At 43.8% G+C, this 20,037-nt stretch overlaps 1 protein-coding gene across 2 annotated transcripts in view; it reads left to right on the forward strand.

Moving 5' to 3' along the window:
• LOC143983256 (lysozyme g-like) overlaps positions 1-17,385 on the forward strand; it is a 37,911-nt gene extending 20,526 nt beyond the window's left edge. For both annotated transcript variants that reach the window (XM_077482728.1, XM_077482729.1), the window contains 3 exons: positions 11,804-12,003; positions 16,487-16,625; positions 17,190-17,385. In XM_077482728.1, coding sequence (XP_077338854.1) covers positions 11,804-12,003; positions 16,487-16,625; positions 17,190-17,323 — 473 coding nt within the window. In that variant the 3' untranslated portion in view covers positions 17,324-17,385. The remainder of the gene's footprint in view (positions 1-11,803; positions 12,004-16,486; positions 16,626-17,189) is intronic.
• Positions 17,386-20,037: the final 2,652 nt, after the last annotated feature.

Here is a 20,037-nt window from a genome sequence, read left to right on the forward strand (position 1 = left end):
CTACTACATGGTTTTGGTAAATCTGAAGGAAAAACTCAGCAGACAATCTGATAGTGTGTATGGGGCTTTAGTGACCCAGAGAACTCAGAATCGAATGCCTCTGCAAAGCCTGCAAAAGGACTCTAGGATTCATGGTATTAAGGAGAGGGATCATTACTGGCTGGCAACCCTTCTTGATCAATGTTGCAAGGGTAAGGTTGCAGAACTCATCCTGCCTTCGCAGAGGGAGGAGAGGCTGAAACCTCTTCAGGAGGCCTAGACAAAAGGCTTGTGCAATGCATTTTCAGACCCTGGGAGATTTCAATTTCCTGGTGGCCGGCTGACCGATGCCTTTTCAGTCCTCAGCGTCAAGGTCTGATCGGTTACCATCGTCGGCATTACATGGTGCAGGAATATCTAGGGGCAAGAGCAGACTTGGAGACCTTTCCAACAGAGCATCCACTGGGTTACTGGGTCTGAGGATGGACCACTGGCCAGAACTTGCTCAATATGCAATTGAGCTACTGGCCTGTCCTGCATCCAGTGTTCTTTCTGAACGCACATTCAGTGCTGCTGGAGGGTTTGTAATAGATCATAGAGTGTGCCAGTCCACAGACTCTGTTGATGGACTCACATTCATAAAAATGAATAACTTTTGGATCCGCAGCAGCTATCAAGCACCTGATGCTGATGTAACTGATTGAGCAGGAATAGGGTAGTCACTTAGCATAGGGGATCCCACAGTCATAGAAAAATCAATCTTAAATGATGATAGTTTCCAACAATATGTTTGGTTTAGGGCACCACCACCACTATCTAAGGCCCAATTTTTTTTATCTAATATTTCACAGCAGGGCCCATTCCTGCGCCCAACAAGAGTAACTATGAGGGCTTGCAGTGTTCTGGTACCACCAACACCTAAGGCACAATTTTCTGCAGAGTATATAAGGCAGGCCATATACTATATATACTTCTTTTCAGAGTATATAGTGCCTGGGGGCCCCCTACACCATTTTATTTTTTACATTTGGGTGCGGGTTCCCCTTAATATCCATAACAGACCCAAAGGTCCTGGTAATGGGCTGGGGTGGGGGACCCATGCTGTTTTTCTCAATGATTTTCATCTATATTGCCGGGATCCGACGATACATTACAGCCGCAAGCAGTTTTGAATGACTTTTTTTCCTTTAGAAATTTAATTTTGCTGTGGTATTGTTCTAAACATGGGAAAACTGTGCCACTTTACATGCATACTATAGACACCCCCCAGGCACGATATTTAAAGGAATATTTCATTTTTATTTCACTTTAAGCATTATTAAAATCACTGCTCCCAAAAAAGTCAGTTTTTAAAACTTTTTTTTGCATTGATACATGTCCCCTGGGGCAGGACCCGGGTCCCCAAACATTCTTTATGGCAATAACTTGCATATAAGCCTTTAAAATTAGCACTTTTGTTTTTTTCACGTTCATGTCCCATAGACTTTAATGGACAAACTTTTTGCGTGTTCGCATGTTCTGGTGCTGACCGAACCGGGGGGTGTTCGGCTCATCCCCAAGTGCCAGCTATGATGGCAGAAGGAGCAATGAAGAAGTGATGACAAGGTTAACCACTTCCCACCCGGCCAATGCACATATACGGCCGGGTGGGAGCCATCTACTTCTGATAGGACGTTCAGGAACATCCTTCAGAAGGAGCGGGATCGCACGCGCATGCCCGCGCAGCGGCGCGATCCCAATGTGCTCGTGTCACCCGGACACAGCGCATCTCAGATCGGCAGGAGGGCTTTGTGATCGGCCCTCCTGATCACATGACGGCTGTGTCCAATCACGGCCATCATGTGATGTAAACAAACAGCCGGTTGCTAGGCAATCGGCTCCTCCTCTCCTCACACAGAAGTCATCGCTGAGGAGAGGAGAGCAGATCGCTGCAGCCGGCTGATGATCAGTGAGTATGAGCTGTTTTTACAGCTTTTTACTCACTGATCATCAGTCTAGTGTAAACACACAACACACCCCACACATGTCCCCAAAACACACATGTCCCCAAAACATACATGTCCCCAAATAATAAAAACACATGTCCCTAATAATAAAAACATGTCCCCCACATATGTCCCACTAAAATCACATGTACCGAAACCTGGCTTCACGAATCCGACACTGCGTCTTCTGCGGCCCTATCCCATGGTGGTCTTCTTTGGACACACTCCCCCAGATCCAATGGACGTAAGGGAGGAGGTGTCGGAATCCTTCTAGCCCCACATAGCACCTTTCAGGTAATTCAGCCACCTCCCTCTCTGTCACTCTCCTCTTTTGAAGCACACTGCATTCGTCTCTTCACTCCAATTTCTCTAATGCCGCGTACACACGAGCGGACTTTGAGGGATTAAGTCCGACAGACTTCCGAAGGAGTTCTGCCGGAGTTCCGACAGAGTTCTGGCGGACTTTTTGACTGAGCGGACTTGGCCACACACAATCACACCACACTCCGACGGATTCGAACGTGATGACGTACGACTGGACTCGAATAAGGAAGTTCATAGCCAGTAGCCAATAGCTGCCCTAGCGTCGGTTTTAGTCTGTCGGAATAGAATACACACGAGCGAATTTCTCGGTAGGAACTGGGTCCGGCGGAGTTCCGTCGGAAAAATTTGAAGCATGTTCCATTTTCTAAAGTCTGTCAGACTTTTGCGAATCAAAAGTCCGTTGCAGCCCACACATGATCGAATAGTCTGACGGAATCATTCCGTCGGACTTTGGATGTTGAAAAGTCCGCTCGTGTGTACAGGGCTTAAGAATAGCCGTGATCTACAGGCCCCCTGGACCAGTATCAACATTTCTCAATGACTTCTCTGCCTGGCTACCCTACTTTCTTTCTTCTGAAATCCCCACAATCATTCTCGGGGACTTCAACATCCCTATTAATACTAACATTTCTGCTCCTTCCAAACTTCTCAGCCTAACCTCCTCCTTTGACCTGAAACAGTGGATATACGCTCCTACTCACTCCGAAGGCAATATTCTTGACCTCGTTTTCTCTCACCTTTGCACTCCATGCAACCTCTCTAACCATCCACTCCCTCTCTCTGATCACCACCTTATTAGTTTCACTCTGTCCCTCCTTCACCTCCTCTCCCTCCAACCGCATTAAAGTTACCCGCAGAAACCTACGTCATCTCAACCCTTCTCTTCTCTACTCTGCTATTGACAACCTCTACGACAAAATCTCACCCCTATCCTGCACCAACCTAGCCACTTCTGTCTACAACACTTCACTTCTAGCCTCCCTAGACTCACTGGCCCCCCTCACTACACACAGAATCAAGCCCCGACCCCTTCAACCATGGCAAACAGATGTCACTAGAAGTCTGAAAAAACAGTCGTGCTCATGAGCGCCTGTGGCGCAAGACCAAGTCTCAGAGAGATTTCAACCAATATAAATCTGCCCTCCAAAAATACAATTCTAGCCTCCTCTCTGCCAAGCAGAACTATTTTATCACTCTCATCAGCAACCTATCATCCCGTCCCCGTCAACTCTTCTCTACTTTCAACTCTCTACTTCGTCCTCTACCGCCACCACCCGCCAACTCACTCACTGCCCAGGAGATTGCTAATCACTTCAAACAGAAGATTGATATGATTTGCGCAGAGATCTCTACTGTTCTGATACCCTCCACGCTTTACACATCATGCCCACAGGCACAATCATTACTTCCCTCTTTCAACCCCACCACTATAGACGAAGTTGCTAAACTACTTGGTAATGTCCACCTTGCCACCTGCCCTCTGGATCCTGTTCCCTCGCAAATGCTGCGTTCACCCTCTGGCTCTATGCTACACTCTGTAACTCACATCTTCAATCTCTCCCTCTCTTCTGGCATCTTCCCCAACTCTCTAAAACATGCACTTGTCAAACCCATACTTAAAAAACCCTCACTGGACCCATCCAATCCTAACAACCTACACCCCATCTCCTTGCTCCCCTTTTTATCCAAACTACTTGAACGGCTGGTCTACAACCGACTGAGTGTCCACCTCGCTGATAATAGCCTTCTTGATCCCCTTCAGTCTGGATTTCGTCCTCAACACTCCACAGAAACTGCTCTCCTAAAACTAACAAATGATGTACTAACGGCCAAAACCAATCGACATTATTCTGTACTCCTCCTCCTGGACCTTTCTGCTGCCTTTGATACGGTTGACCACCCCCTCCTTCTCAAAAAACTCCACACCTTTGGTCTCCGTGACCTTACTCTACGATGGTTCTCTTCCTACTTATCCAACTGCACCTTTAGCGTTTCTTACAACTCTACATCCTCCTCTCCTCTTCCTTTCTCTGTTGGGGTCCCCCAAGGTTCTGTTCTTGGACCACTCCTATTTTCAATCTATACCTCCTCCCTGGGTCAACTGATAGCCTCCCACGGCTTCCAATACCACCTCTATGCTGACGACACCCAAATCTATTTCTCTACTCCTCAGCTCACTCCCTCTGTCTCCTCACGTATCACTAATTTACTATCAGATATATCAGTCTGGATGTCACATCACTTCCTCAAAATCAATCTATCCAAAACCGAACTTATAATTTTTCCTCCCCCATATGCCCCTTCCCCTGATCTCACTGTCAAAATTGATGGCACAACCATAAGCCCATCCCCTCACGCCAAGGTTCTAGGTATAGTCCTGGACTCTGAACTCTCCTTCAAGCAACACATCCAATCACTGTCCAAATCCTGCCGCCTCAACCTCCGCAACATCTCCAAAATACGCCCCTTTTTAACCAATGAGACAACAAAGCTCTTAATTCACTCGCTGGTCATCTCCCGCCTCGACTACTGCAACTCCCTTCTCATTGGCTTACCTCTACATAGTCTATCACCTCTTCAATCCATCATGAATGCCGCTGCCAGACTCATCCACCTTACCAATCACTCTGTGTCTGCTACTCCTCTCTGTCAATCCCTCCACTGGCTTCCGATAAGCCAAAGAATTTAATTCAAAATACTAACAACTACATACAAAGCCATCCACAACTCTGCCCCCAGCTACATCACTAGCTTAGTTTCTAAATACCAACCTACTCGTTCTCTTCATTCCTCTCAAGACCTCCTGCTCTCTAGCTCCCTCATCACCTCCTCCCATACTCGCCTCCAGGACTTTTCCAAAGCCTCTCTAATCCTATGGAATGCCCTACCCCAATCTGTCCGCCTGTCTCCTACTTTATTAGCTTTTAGACGATCCCTGAAAACAGTTCTCTTCAGAGAAGCCTACTCCGGAGTCGTGAATAAATAACACCAAAATAAAGCTCTATTTGTGCGAACAAAATGATAAAAATTTCATTTGGGTACAGTGTAGCATGACCGCGCAATTGTCACTGAAAGTGCGAGAGCGATGAAAGTTGAAAATTGGGCTGGGAAGGAAGGGGGCGAAAGTGCCCTGAATTGTAGTGGTTAAAATAGGGCACCCTTTTTCAACTGGGGTGCCTTCAGGTTTCTTCAGGGGGTCCTGGGCAAAATGTCTAAAAATTGTCCCAAAAAGCCAGATGGATGAAGCCTACCTTTTAGTTACACAAAGCCACAGGCTTTTACTGTGCACAATTACGACCTTCTAGCCGTCAATGTCCTAACAACCAATACTCCTCTGTGTCAGCACTGGGGTCACATTAGCTGAGTGATGGAGAAAAATTGAGGGAGAAAAGAAACACTAGAATACTAGTCAGTACCAGTGTTCAAAAAAAGTGTATTGGATTTGGAAGAATAAATCACCTGGGTGTCCTACGTGTGTGGATGTTAAAGCGGGGTTCCACCCTAAAGTGGAACTTCCGCTGATCGGAACCCTCCCCCCCTCCGGTGTCACAATTGGCACCTTTCAGGGGGAGGGGAGTGGAGATACCAGTCAAAGACAGGTATTTACACCCACTTCCGGGTATAGACTCCCGTGGGAGTCTGTGCCTCTTCCTGTCCTGCCGCGCTGTCTGCTGGGACACACACGGGTCCCAGAGACAGCGCGGACAATTCCTATTGCGCTGCGCGACTCGCGCATGCGCAGTAGGGAACCGGGAAGTGAAGCCGATTCGCTTCACTTCCCGATTCCCTCACCTAGAATGGTGGCGACAGCAGCCGAGAGCAGAGAGATCGATCGGCCTCGGCATCGCTGGACCCCGGGACAGGTGAGTGTCCATTTATTAAAAGTCAGCAGCTGTAGTATTTATAGCTGCTGGCTTTTAATATTTTTTTCCCCAGTACAGTCCCGCTTTTATGTATTATGTAAAATAAGACTGTCCATAATTTTAGAGTGCGTCTTGAGATTTTCCATGATTTTAAAGTGTGCCTTGACTAAAAAAAGTTTGAGAAACACTGGTAGAGGACCTGAGGGAAGCAAGGTGAGAGTGAGTTAATTTTCTAAAGGAATAAAGCATGTTCCCCATTGACAATTTGATTCCCACCTAGCTTAGTGCTGGTGTTAGTCATCTGATTTTTCAGCTAGCTTGTCGCTATGCAGATTCCAATCATCAAATCCTGTTCAAAGCAAAAATAATTTTTATTTTCCTTGCATAGGACTGGGTATTTGCAAAGTGAGTTTTGCCTTAGCTTCACACCATTCAGCTAATTTGTAAACACACTCTATAGTAAATCAAGTTGAGTGTAACAAAGGACTTTTTATTTACTGCAGTGATGGATAAATATATAGTCATGTCTGGTGTATGGGAAAACAAAAATCAGCTAACTAGAACATTAGACTCTAATTTTAATGACCATCAGCAGCAACTTAATGGTCTAAGTCTCAGTCATAGCAAAACCACTATATTTAAAGCCCATACCATCTGAAATGCAGAAGCAGAAATGTTTTTACTCCTTTAATGAAAATGATGGATTTTAACTAGTTCACCAAGTTCAAAGAGTCAACAGGTCAAAACAAGCTTATGGCTGAAGTAGCATCTGTAGGCTTGTTTTTATTTTTGGGCCCCTGGCTTTAATATAAGTGTGATCTGGGTGGCTGTGGAGCCATTGGTGGCCTGTAATGCAGGGTGCAGGGGCGCTGGACCATGTGTCCGGCCCCCTAATCTACATGTGGGGCACCAGACGCATGGATTCCAATGGCGTTTCTTTTTTTTAGAAGCATGTGATTAGAGAATGAGGCTCTCAAAAAAAGGGTGGGTCCGGGGGCGCAAAATATTCGCTATTTCGTCTACCCAATTCTCCTCCTGACCAATCAGGAAGTAGCTCCTGAGATCGTGCATAAAAAAATTGCATCTATTGTATTCTACAGGGCCCGGATTGAGAAAATATAGATTTTTTTTACAGTAAAAAATTTAGACGTGTGCAAAAGATGACAAAAGTGCTTTGGGGGGGTGGGTACATGTGGAGTGACATGCACTGGCACAGAGAAACACCAGATGAGGTGTTTTGTGCACCGTAGCATTACTCTATCCGAAATATTTTCCTTTGTATGACCACATTCACAGTAAGACCAATAAAAGTTATGGGATTATGTATTAGAGAAACGTTATACCTTTCATATCTTTGTTACTGTAATAGTTATAGAGACTTAAACAGGCACATATTACAATGGTCCCCAAACCAGGAAATGACCTTATGCCGCTGGATAACATGTGGCCCATTTCAATCCTTAACCACTTGCTTACTGGGCACTTAAACCCCCCTCAGTCCCAGACCAATTTTCAGCTTTCAGCGCTGATGCACTTTGAATGACAATTGCGCGGGCATACAACACTGTACCCAAATGAAATTTTTATCATTTTTTTCCCACAAATAGAGCTTTCTTTTGGTGGTATTTAGTTACAGCTCGGAGTTTTATTTTTTGCTAAACAAACAAAAAAAGATGCAAAAAAAAAAAAAAAAATCATGTTTTAATAGTTTGTTATAAAATTTTGCAAACGGGTCATTTTTCTCCTTCATTGAAGTGCGCTGATAAGGCGGCACTGATAGGCTGCATTGGTGGGCACTGATGGGCTGCATTGGTGGGCACTGATAGGCTGCATTGATGGGCACTGATAGGCTGCACTGGTGGGCACTGATAGGCATAGTTAAGGCGGCACTAATAGGCACAGATAAGGCGGCACCGATGGGCACAGATAAGGCGGCACTGATGGGCAAAGATGGGCACAGATAAGATGGCACGGATGGGTGGCACGGATAAGTGGCACGGATGGGTGGCACGGATGGGCACTGATAGGTACCACAGATAGATGGGACTGATGGGCACTGATAGGTGGCACTGATAGGTGGCTCTGATAGGTGGCACTGCTGGGCACTGATGGGCGGCACTGCTGGGCGGCACTGCTGGGCACTGATGGGCGGCACTGGGGTGCAGCACCTTTGAGGCAGATTGGGTGGCACTGTGGGTGGCACTGTGGGGTGGCACTGTGGGTGGCACTGTGGGGTGGCACTGTGGGTGGCACTGTGGGTGGCACTGTGGGCACTATGGGCACAGACGGGGGGCACTTACTTTTACTTTTAGTTATACTTCAGGATGGCACTGCGGGAGGCAGGTGGGCACTGGCAGGTGGCATGTGGTGCCTTGCATTGCTGGCCGTGATCGGGACTGATGTCCCGATCACGGCCGCCGGTGATCGGCTTTTTTTTTTTCTCCTCGCGCTATCAGCGCGAGGAGGAATAATAGCCGATTACCGGCTCCGTTCTATCACATGATCAGCTGTCATTGGCTGACAGCTGATCACGTGATAAGGGGTCGGGATCGATGATCAGGAGTCTCATAGACTCGCCGATCACAGAGCGCGCCGCGCGCGCCCCTCAGGGGGCGCGCAGGCCGCTCGTAACCGGGACGACGTCAATAGACGTCGTCCCGGAAATCTAGGTCCGCGCTAATGCCGTCATTCGGCAATAGCGCGGTACCCAAGTGGTTAATATCGATGATCACTTGTCTCGCATGGATGATCTCTGGGGCGATTCCCCAAATCAGTGTGGCTTCATCCCTCAGTCAGCTGAAGAATAACACTAGGAGACTCAAATATTATCATACCATGCTAATACCACAAACGTTGGCCTTTTGTTGAGCTTTGATATAGACAAGGCCTTTCTTGACTTCTTTAACCCTTTTTTGCCTCTGATGTATGGCATACATTGGCATTAGCAGGGCTTTAACTCATGCTACAGCAACCAGGAATGTGTGTAAATCTGACAGGCCTGATTCCTTCCACGTACCCCTGTGCATTTGTCAACCCTGCGCATGTTCCCGCCATTTATACCAGTCTCCATGGCGCTCGCAACTGCGGAGCCATGATTGACATGGCAGGTGCTACCAGGTAGAGGGAAGAGACCAGCGAACCTCTGTTCACTGATCTCCTCTACCTAGTAAGAACTCATAAGCAACGTGTATTACATCACTTCTGGGTTCGCTTGTCACTTTCCCCCAGCTGCCACAGCCAGAGAAGAAGTTAATGGACCACGGATTGCGCTCCATTAACTTTAATGTGGGCAGGTGAGACATCAGGGGTTAAAAGACCCCTGATGTCTCATTAGAGAGAACCTGTCACAACCATTCTGAATCAAATAGCGGACCCCCCCACACACAAAAGTGTTGAGCCTCACCCCCATCTACATGCACATTTGAATATAAACACGTGTGTTGGGGCACCTACCCTTACCCCACTGTGCAGTCACCTATGGTTGGAGGAGTCCATAGGGGCCTAGAGCGGAACTGTCAGCCCGCGCTGACACCTTACATTGGTGGTCAGTGTAAATCCCTCCTTATATTGGAGGTTGCTGTGAATGCTTTTAATACATTTGTGGTCAGTGTAAACCCCTATTACATTAGTGGCCAGTGTTGAAACGCCACTTTATATTGGTAGTCGGTAAAAAAAAAAAAAATCAATCAGCATTGCCATTGATCACACCCGCCCCCCCCCAGCACTGCCACTGATCCCAGGAGTCCTAGGATCCCTTGGAGTTTTCTGTTTATTAATGGGTCCCCTCACCTCCCCAGTCCATGGTGTGCAGGCAGTGAGGAGGTGATGTGCTGTAACCTCTAGCAACCAATCAGTGAGCATTATTGATGTACCGTAACCTCCAGCAACAATCAGAAATCATGTGCTGTAACCTCTAGCAACCAATGAACCGTAATGCATACTGTAACCTCTAGCAACCAGTCGGTGAGTGGTAATGATACACTGTAACCTCTGGCAACGAATTGCAATCGCTATCTGATCTGATTCAGTATTATATAATATGTGTATATGTAGTGCTGGCTCCTGAAGAGCATGCGATATATGTTTTTGCAATTTAATGTTACCCTTAAACTGCCGTTTGGTTTGGATTTAATTGTTCTAAATTTTTTACCTCTGCATCAGTCTGATTGGACTGCAGGGTGTTCTGCCTGGCCATAGTGGGCACTGTCACTTTTGACAGGTATTGAAACAGTCTAGTTGGGTGCATTAAGGTTACTCTCTCTTGGAACCAGCCCAGTGGGAGTGTCACTCTTGCTGTGCCTTCTGGGAAAGGGTACTTAAGGTGCGGATGTCACGTGTTTTGGGATATCCGGTCCAGAAGTATGTTCTGACTGCATGATCCTGGTCCTCCTGACCAGCCCACAGGACTTCCATGGCCTGGGGTGTGGATCCACCCGACTTTACGTCTCGGGACTGGCTAGCCCGAGGCGAGGAAACTGAAGGAAGGATTCGGAGGTGGTCCAGTGCTGCCTCGGTTAGTGGAGAGGCCCAGCAACTGTGAAGTTATCCAGGGGAGGACTCTTCGGGAGAAGACCACGCAAGGGTTGGCTTCTCAACAAGAGCCTGGACAAGTTGAAGGACCCAAGTGAATCCAACCTTGTGCGGTATCGCCGAACTGGCTGCAAGATACTAGTACCACAACAGTGTCCTACAAGCTTTCAAATTTCCCTCACGTGTTCTATAGCAAAGTCTGTGGCAGAGACTTGTTCCTGACTCAAGCACCCTTTTGGCTGCTAGGCCTGGTAAGACAAGGACTATCCAGTTAGGGTGAGGATCCAGCTGTGACTATGGCTATTGGCTATTCTATTGGATTTATTGAAAGTGAGAGACTTTTTCATACTGAATTTGACATTAAGAGTACCTGGACTTTTCACCTAAATCCGCTGATCCTATGCTGCGAGACTGTGTTGTTAACTACCTTTCACAAATAAAAATCCCTTTAGGTGGATAAGTGGATCTGCCATCAGGCTCTGCAGTTCTTGCGCCATCTACCTCGGGAAACCCCTAGACGCATACGAGGTGAAGAAGGTAACAGTAAGCCCAATAAATGTTGCTCCTTTGGGGGTCAGTGCTATATATATATATATATACACACACACACACACACACACACACACATACATATACAGTGGGGCAAAAAATCATTTAGTCAGCCAATTGTGCAAGTTCTCCCACTTAAAAAGATGAGAGAGGCCTGTAATTGTCATCATAGGTATACCTCAACTATGAGAGACAAAATGTGTAAAGAAATTCAGACAATCATATTGTCTGATTTTTGAAATAATTTATTTGCAAATTATGGTGGAAAATAAGTATTTGGTCAATATCAAAAGTTCATCTCAATACTTTGTTATATATCCTTTGTTGGGAATGACAGAGGTCAAACGTTTTCTGTAAGTCACACACTGTTGCTGGTATGTTGGCCCATTCCTCCATGCAGATGTCCTCTAGAGCAGTGATGTTTTGGGGCTGTTACTATATATTTTATATATACACTGTATATAAATCCATCCCTTTTTTTTTTGCGTTTTAGTCAAATTTGTAACTTTTCTTGCTATATAAAAACATTTCGCTAATATCTTCCATAACCAAATTCTTTTTACTTTCTTAAAGGAGTAATAGCATCTGAAAAACTGGCAGAAACAGATCTCCAAAGGGTAAACTCTTATAAGGCGAAGATCATGTCTGTGTCCAGGAAAACTGGTGTGGACCCAGCTATAATTGCAGCAATCATGTCTCGTGAATCACGTGCTGGCAATGCTTTGGACCACAATCATAGGGGTGATTATGGCAATGCTTTTGGCCTGATGCAGGTAATCAAAGGTTTCCATTACTAGTCAAATGAATAAGCAGCACACTGGAAATGCTGATGAAATATAATTTATGGTAATAAAAATACAGACAAGTATGCACAATATATAAACTGTACCAAATTTTTACAAAATCACACTTGCTTATAACAGTAATACACACACCAGTTAAAGCTGCAGGAACTGAATGTAGAAAAGTGAAGACATTAACCACTTCAGCCCCGGACGATTTTACCCCCTTTCTGACCAGAGCACTTTTTACAATTTGGCACTGCGTCGCTTTAACTGACAATTGCGCGGTCTTCAATGCTGTTCCCAAACAAAATTGACATTCTTTTTTCCCCCCAAAATAGAGCTTTCTTTTGGTGGTATTTGATAATCTCTGTGGTTTTTATTTTTTGTGTTACAAACAAAAAATATGACAATTTCGAGGGGGGGGGGAATATTTTGTACATGTTGCTATAATATCCCCAATTTTTTTTTTTTTAAAGCGTATTTTTTCCTCAGTTTAGGCCGATGTGTATTCTTCTGCATATTTTTGGTAATCAAATAATTGCAATAAGCCTATATTCATTGGTTTGTGCAAAAGTTATAGCATCTACAGAATAGGGGAGATTTATGGTAATTTTTTAAAATTTTTTACTAGTAATGGCTTTTTATCAGGACTTAGGGTTAGGGTTAGCCAACCCCCCGTGCCTGAAACAGTACTATTAGGCGGCGGTGCTAGTGACGGTGAGGTGGTGGTTTGCACAATATCGGTCCAATCCGTCGGTTAATTTGGAGGCAGCAATTTTGGGTTCCTATGCTGCACTCAGTAATTTGGTCTTTAGAGGGCCTAAGGCACACCCAGATATTACCTCCCCTATGAGAACTACGGTTCGTGTGTGGCTGCAGGTGTCGGCGAAACTCAATGACCCTTCTGATATCTCACCACATACTCCTTTATGGGGCAACCCTCAGCTGTGACCTTCAGTCACTGGCTTTAACAGAATAGCTAATGAAGCCCAGGTTTTGAAAGACAGGAGCATCTCTGAATTTGTAATTCAGGCTTAAGGCTATTGAAAAAAAAGAAGAAAAAAAAGAGACTCGTGTGACTAGGTGTGCGATTGCCATCTTCCCTCTATGTATATGTAATGTAAACCTGATAATTGGGATTTCTTTATCATACATCATGGAACACAGAGTTCGGCTAATATTCATTATCTATCTACTGGGTTTTACGCCAATCGGTCGTAAGGAGGGTTAGGAAGCCTGTGAGAGCAGAGTAAGAGTATTTCTGCCTGTTCCCTGCCTCATAGTCAAGACTAGCATTTAACTCTCGCATTCCCGGGGATGCAGTGTATATAGAAAATATCTTTCATTTATAAAAAAGAAATTCAAAAATACAGGCACTATGTGCATAACAGATTACAATCTTAGCACATTAAGAGCCTGTTAGGTAGTGTTGGCAATGGATAAAATGAAAAAAAAAATCCTCTTTAAAAAGGTGCCTCAGCAGAGGCCATTAGTATAGACCAGGGATATGCAATGAGCGGACCTCCAGATTTTCCAGAACTACAAGTCCCATGAGGCATAGCAAGACTGACAACCACAAGCATGACACCCAGAGGCATGATAGGACTTGTAGTTTTGCAACAGCTGGTGGTCTGCTAATTGCATTTCCCTGGTATAGACAATAAAACGCATATGGTAACAACTTATAATGCACAGCATGCAAATACAGTGCCTTGCAAAAGTATTCACCCCCCAACCCCCCCCCCCCGGCTTTTTACCCATTTTGTTACATTACAGCCTTTAGTTTAATGTTTTTTTAATCTGAATTATATGTGATGGATCAGAACACAATAGTCTAAGTTGGTGAAGTAAAATTAGAAAAACATATACATAAACCATTTTTCAAAAATAAAAAACTGGCATGTGCGTATGTATTCGCCCCCTTTGTTATGAAGCCCATAAAAAGCACTGATGCAACCAATTACCTTCAGAAGTCACATAATTAGTGAAATGATGTCTCCCTGTGTGCAGTATAAGTGTCACATGATCTGTCATTACATATACACACCTTTTTGAAAGGCCCCAGTGGCTGCAACACCTAAGCAAGAGGCACCACTAACCAAACACTGCCATGAAGACCAAGGAACTCTCCAAACAAGTAAGGGACAATGTTGTTGAAGTACAAGTCAGGGTTAGGTTATTAAAAAAATTTTTAAATCTTTTATCCCTAGGAGCACCATCAAATCTATCATAACCAAATGGAAAGAACATGGCACAACAGCAAACCTGCCAAGAGACGGCCGCACACCAAAACTCACAGACCGTTTTCCTGCATCGCATGCCTCCCGCCGGCAGTTCACACTGCCCTATGCTGGGAGTGTCAGTGAAATGTTAATGACACCCCCAGATCAGTTCGCATATCGCAGTGCGATCTGCAAACTCTGACAGGAATCGGATCGCATGGTGTGAACACCCATGCGATCCGATTCTGCTGCGCACCAAAAAAAGGGTCCCGTGTGAGTTTGCGGTGGGTGCGATGCGAATTCAGCCATCCTATCTGTATGGCTGAACTTGCATCGCACAGAGATCATGATGTGATTTGCACTGCAGTGCGGTGCGAATCACATCCGGTTCTCGCTGCCGCAGCGGTGTGAACCCAGCCTGAAGAGGAAGTAAACCCTGATGGGTTTTGCTTTCTCTTTTGCTCGCTGCTGCAGCCTGCAAATGAAAAGCATAATGGGCTGGAATGCGTTGCATACTAGCCCATTATTTGCCACTTACCTGCAAAAGAATCCAGTGATGTCCCCTGTGTGGGCAGCATCCATCTTCTGGCCCTCTTCGGGGCCACGGACTCCGGCTCTGATTTGCTGAAGCCGCATGACATCACATGACTAATGGCACAGGCGAGGGAAGAAACAACGCTTAGTTTATTTTCTACCCCGCGCATGCATCATAGGAATTTTCGGCAGACTAAGTAAAATATCTCCTAAACGGCGCATGTTTTTTTATACATAAAAAACACACTTACAATAACGAAGCTTCATACGATCTTTAAAATGATCAATGACCGCGGGTGACGTCACGTGATCTCCGTCCGTACGTTACATCCCTACATGACAGTAGTACAACTTTCATCCTACTTTTCTCTGCGACATCAGTCCTACATTGGTCCTACATCCATCTGACTTTCATGAACATGATACTACTTTGAGCCGACTTTTCAGATAGTACGACTTGTCCTTTGACCAATCAAAACGAACACACACTGGGAGGGGCTACAGCAGGGGGCAGGAAATAATACAATGTCGGATGCCAAAGTCGGATAGTTAGGACAAGGATCTGACTTTGATCCTAGGTCAATGATAGTCAATGGGCTGAAGTAGGATCAAAGTCAGACCAAATTAGTACAGGGAGCATCTTCAAAATCAGACCAGTTAAGACGGCTCCCATAGGGAAACATTGATTTTTTTCACACGTCATGCAACATGAGCTCCCAATGTCGGAGCGTTTGTCGTACCAGTGTGAACCCGGCCATATTGCAGCTTACCAATTCTTAGATGTGATGGCTGCATTTGTTTTTTGTATGTTTTTTTTTTTTGTTTTTTTTGTTTTTTTTAGGCTTTTTCTTCGATTTTCACCTGCTGATCTGGCTGGTAAGTTTGTTTTCCAAAAAAACAAGCTCTCACAGAAGTATCAGTTACAGGAATGAGACAAACAATTCAATGCTGGCAGGAGTGCTTACAATTACAAATTTTATCCCAAAGGGAAAAAAAAAAAAAAAACAGGTTTGCTGTAACCGCCTAAAGCAGTGTTCCACTCAAAAGTGAAACCTCCACTTATCTACTCTCCCCTTCCCTCTGGTTCCATATATGGCACCTTTCCGGAAAGGGGGGGGGGGGTGTTCGTGGAACAGGTACCTGTTTTTGACATGTGCTCTTCCCCACTTCTAGGAGACAGCGCCGCCCCTCAAAAGTTAAGACCCCTCCTCATTCCTCTGGCACCAGGCCAGTTAGAAAGCACAGCACATGCGCAGTAGAGATCCAGCTGTGAAGTCTAAAGGCTTCACTGCTGGCTTCCCTTATGATGAATGGTGGCAGCAGCACCCGACAGCCAATCTGAAAATTGGCGGGGGTGCAGACATCGTGGGCTCCTTGGGCAGGTAAATGTCCATATATTTAAAGGCAGCAGCTACAGTATTTTGTAGCTGCTGCCTTTCAATCCTGTGCCTGTCGTTCATCCAGTGGGAGCACTGTGTTTTCACCTGATGATCTGGCCAGTAACGTACCACCTGAATTAAAGAGGAAAAACCCTAAAAGAAGAAAACTACCACATCTAATGATTTTTGGGTTTAATACCACTTTATGTAGACTTTAATGGAACAATACAGAATAGAGTATTTCTTCCCCAATCTGCTGCAACTAAATGTGGTAATATTAATTATATGTAGTTTTTAAAGCTCAACTAACAAATCATATGATTTTCTTAAAACCAGATCGACAAAAGATGGCATACTCCGCGTGGAGCATGGGACAGTGAAGAGCATATTTTACAGGCCATAGAAATACTGATTTCCATGTTTGAAGCAATCCAGCAAAAATTTCCAAGCTGGTCAAGAAGCCAGGTTATGAAAGGTAATCATCCACATGAACAAATGTAATCCGTGAAGATTCAAATGTTAACATAGCGTATATATAAAGTGACTGGATATCTTAAAAAGAAAATGTCATGTTAAATATGGGAACGGTCAGTGCTTTATGAAAGCACATTCCCTCCTTCATCTTTCCTAATTGTCAAGTCACTAATCTCTAGCAGAGGAATATTTTGATGTATTGTAAACTGGTAAAAGTATGCTTTAAAGTGAACTTGTCAGCAACAGGTTAATTGTATGCCCCCCTCCTTTGCCTCACTATTAAGCCATCAAAATTTTAAAAACAAAAGACCCCTTCCAGCACTAAGTCCTCTGAGAGCTCAAAGCAACTCAGGGCTTATACAGTGGTTCCTTTCTATCCGCAGAAGAAAAGAAGATGATAGGGTTGAATTACTGAAGGCAAATAGGCTTCAGCTTGTAAAGGAATGGTATGCAAGCAAAAAAAGTGTTTTTTTTTTTATTTTCCTTGTGCACGATTGGGTATTATATACAAAGTGAATTTTTACCACATTCACTAAGGTCTACATATATAATCTTTTTGTCACAGGTGCTTTAGCAGCATACAACATGGGTCCAAGCAACGTCAAGAGTTTTGAGGCAGTTGACAGTAATACAACTGGGAAGGACTACTCGAATGATTGTGTTGCGCGGGCAAAGTTTTACGATAGAAATGGATTCTAAAGACCATGCTGTTGGCGTCTAACATTAATACTCCACAATACATAAACAAATGAGCAAAAATACATTTGTGTGTTTTGTGTACTTTTCTTTGTTAAAAATGTGAGTGACATAGTTGTAGGATGTGGTATTCTGTGTTACAAAGTTACAAAATACAATACAAATGCTAATCATACACAGGCCAGTTTTCAAATATAACTAGCTGTCAATCACAGAAATAAGTGAACAGGTCAAGGCACTACACTACCAACAGTTTCTTTCAAAGTCCTAAAACAATTAAAGCTATGGATGGCAGGTTACCTTGACCTATGCCTTCAACTGCTGGTGGCTACATATGGCTGTGTGCCAGGGCAGCATAATATTGGATACTCAATGACTCTTTGTTCCACCACACATTTCACAGAATGCCTACAGTGTATTCTTGTCGCTTTTTGGGCAGCACGCTTGCGAAATGTTAAGAAAAAAAGTCCTGTAAGCAGCATCTTTGGGGTGCTTAAAGAGCGGTGTATACACCGCTCCTAAAGCGCCCCTGCCTATTGAAATCAATGGGCAGTGCCGCCGAAGTGCCTGCAAAGCGATTTGCCAGTGGTGCTACACGGGTGCTATTAACCCCTTTATCAGCCGCTAGCGGGGATTAAAAACTCCCCGCTAGTAGCTGAAAAGCGACGCTAAAATGACGGTTTACCGCCGACGCTCCCACTGCCTCAGTGTGAAAGTAGCCTTAGGCAGCTAGTAAGCATTTAAGTAGTCCGAAAGCATCTCAAATGAGTAATACATAATGAGAAAATAGTACACACTCAACAAGCAATAGAATGATAATTCTAAATGTTTGAAAACTGCTTAACCACTCACACTGTGATAAACGGGATCTGATGGCAATGGCAGGCTGTGAGACCGATACCGGGATCATCATCATTCAAACCTGTGCAGTGAGCAGATGGCAAGTTTGCCAGCTCCATGCTGAACACTTATGAACACTATCTACTAGCAGCAGTCTTCAGGCTAATCTCCACACACAATTTCTAATCATGAAACTGCAAGGTTAAAAAATAGGAACAGTCACTGACAAATCCAAACTCCAATAAAAAAACAAAAAACAAAAAAAAAAACAAAAAAAAAAAAACATGACTTCAGGATTTGATTATGCTTCTCCTTCTTTCAATCAAAAGGTTAATGCTATCCTTTCCTTCATAATCATCATGTTAATGGTATCCAACATTTAAAGTGTATGCTACCCCAACATTTCACATTCCTCATATGTGAGTCTGTGTTATTGTGTACTTGTATGAAAAAGTATTCTGTTCCCTTTCCTGGTGATTCTGCCAGTACTCTGCTTTCCTATTTCAAAGTGCCCATGCCACGCATGGAATTACAGCTATCTCAGAATGGTCAGTTTTCTTCTTTGCATTCTACCTGCGCACAGCCTGCCTGTACTCCAATGGTCAGACTTCGGCCCCCTTTCACACTGGGTTGTTTTTCAGGCGCTATTGCGCTAAAAATAGCGCCTGCAAACCAACCTGAAATAGCCGCTGCTGTCTCTCCAATGTGAAAGCCCTCAGGGCTAATAGCGTCTGTGTATACATACGACCAATCATTTCTAGTAGTCATACAATATAGTTTAAGATAATACCAATCATCATTTTTTTATAATGTACTCTGTTGCACACACTTCTAATTGCACCTATAAACATTTCTACAAAATCCTGCATTCAAAGTTTCTATTAGCTTAACCCATAGAAAGGATATGATTACAGTAAGCAGTTTTATACGGTTTGGAGATATAACACTGTCAGGGTATTTATACTGAAATATGGAAATAAGCAAAAATCTATGATTTAGGAGATTTGCCCGTATTTCCACAAATCACTCAAATTTGTTTATCTGCGGTAAGATGAAGACAAAAGGAATACGATATTGTGCAAAAATATATATATATATATTTTTTTTTTTACTCAAATCAGTGCAAAATAATATCAAAATATAACTGGTAATAAACAAAGAATATAATTTCAAATATTAACAATATGGGCAATATATATGCTGAGGCACAACCACAAGCTCTAGTTTTAAAATGTCAACATCTTAAAACTTAGTAACTGCTTCATGATTGGTTAACTTTTTTTCCTCAATGACGCCACAAAAGTGTTGAAATCGACACGTGATTTCTCTCAAACAAACAGATCTTGCAAGCTCTAACTTTAAAAACACACATACAGAATGTTATGCCATATATCAACTTGGTAATTTAACAAAGACTATATTTAAGGTAAAAAAATACATTTAGAATGAATTTATGTTTAAACACATATAACAAAACCATTGTACAGACTTTTAGAATTTTTTTTTTTTTTAGAGAGATACAAAGATGTGTATTTCTCCTATAATTGTAATATAATTATGTCATGCTGCAGGTAGAAATAAAACAATTCTAATGCTATGGCACAAAGATTAAATAGTTCCTGCTATGTAGATGTTAAAATGATTCAGTTACCAAAAAGCATAAAAAAATTGTACTTTATCAGCAATATAAGACTATTTTGTTTGAGAGATCTCAGCTGTGTATATCCAAGACACCTGTATCCTTCATAGAACTTTCCGTCCTCCTTCTTTCCCCCTCCTGTTATGTGTATATCCCATTTTCTGGCCCACCTCATGTCAGCACATAACGGGTTAACACCTCATTTGGAGCCCCACATGACAACATGTGTCAAGCTGAA

Source organism: Lithobates pipiens, unplaced genomic scaffold (assembly GCF_037356315.1).
Source record: "Lithobates pipiens isolate NorthernLeopardFrog02 unplaced genomic scaffold, aLitPip1_a1.2 Scaffold_16, whole genome shotgun sequence".
Lineage (NCBI taxonomy): Eukaryota > Metazoa > Chordata > Amphibia > Anura > Ranidae > Lithobates > Lithobates pipiens.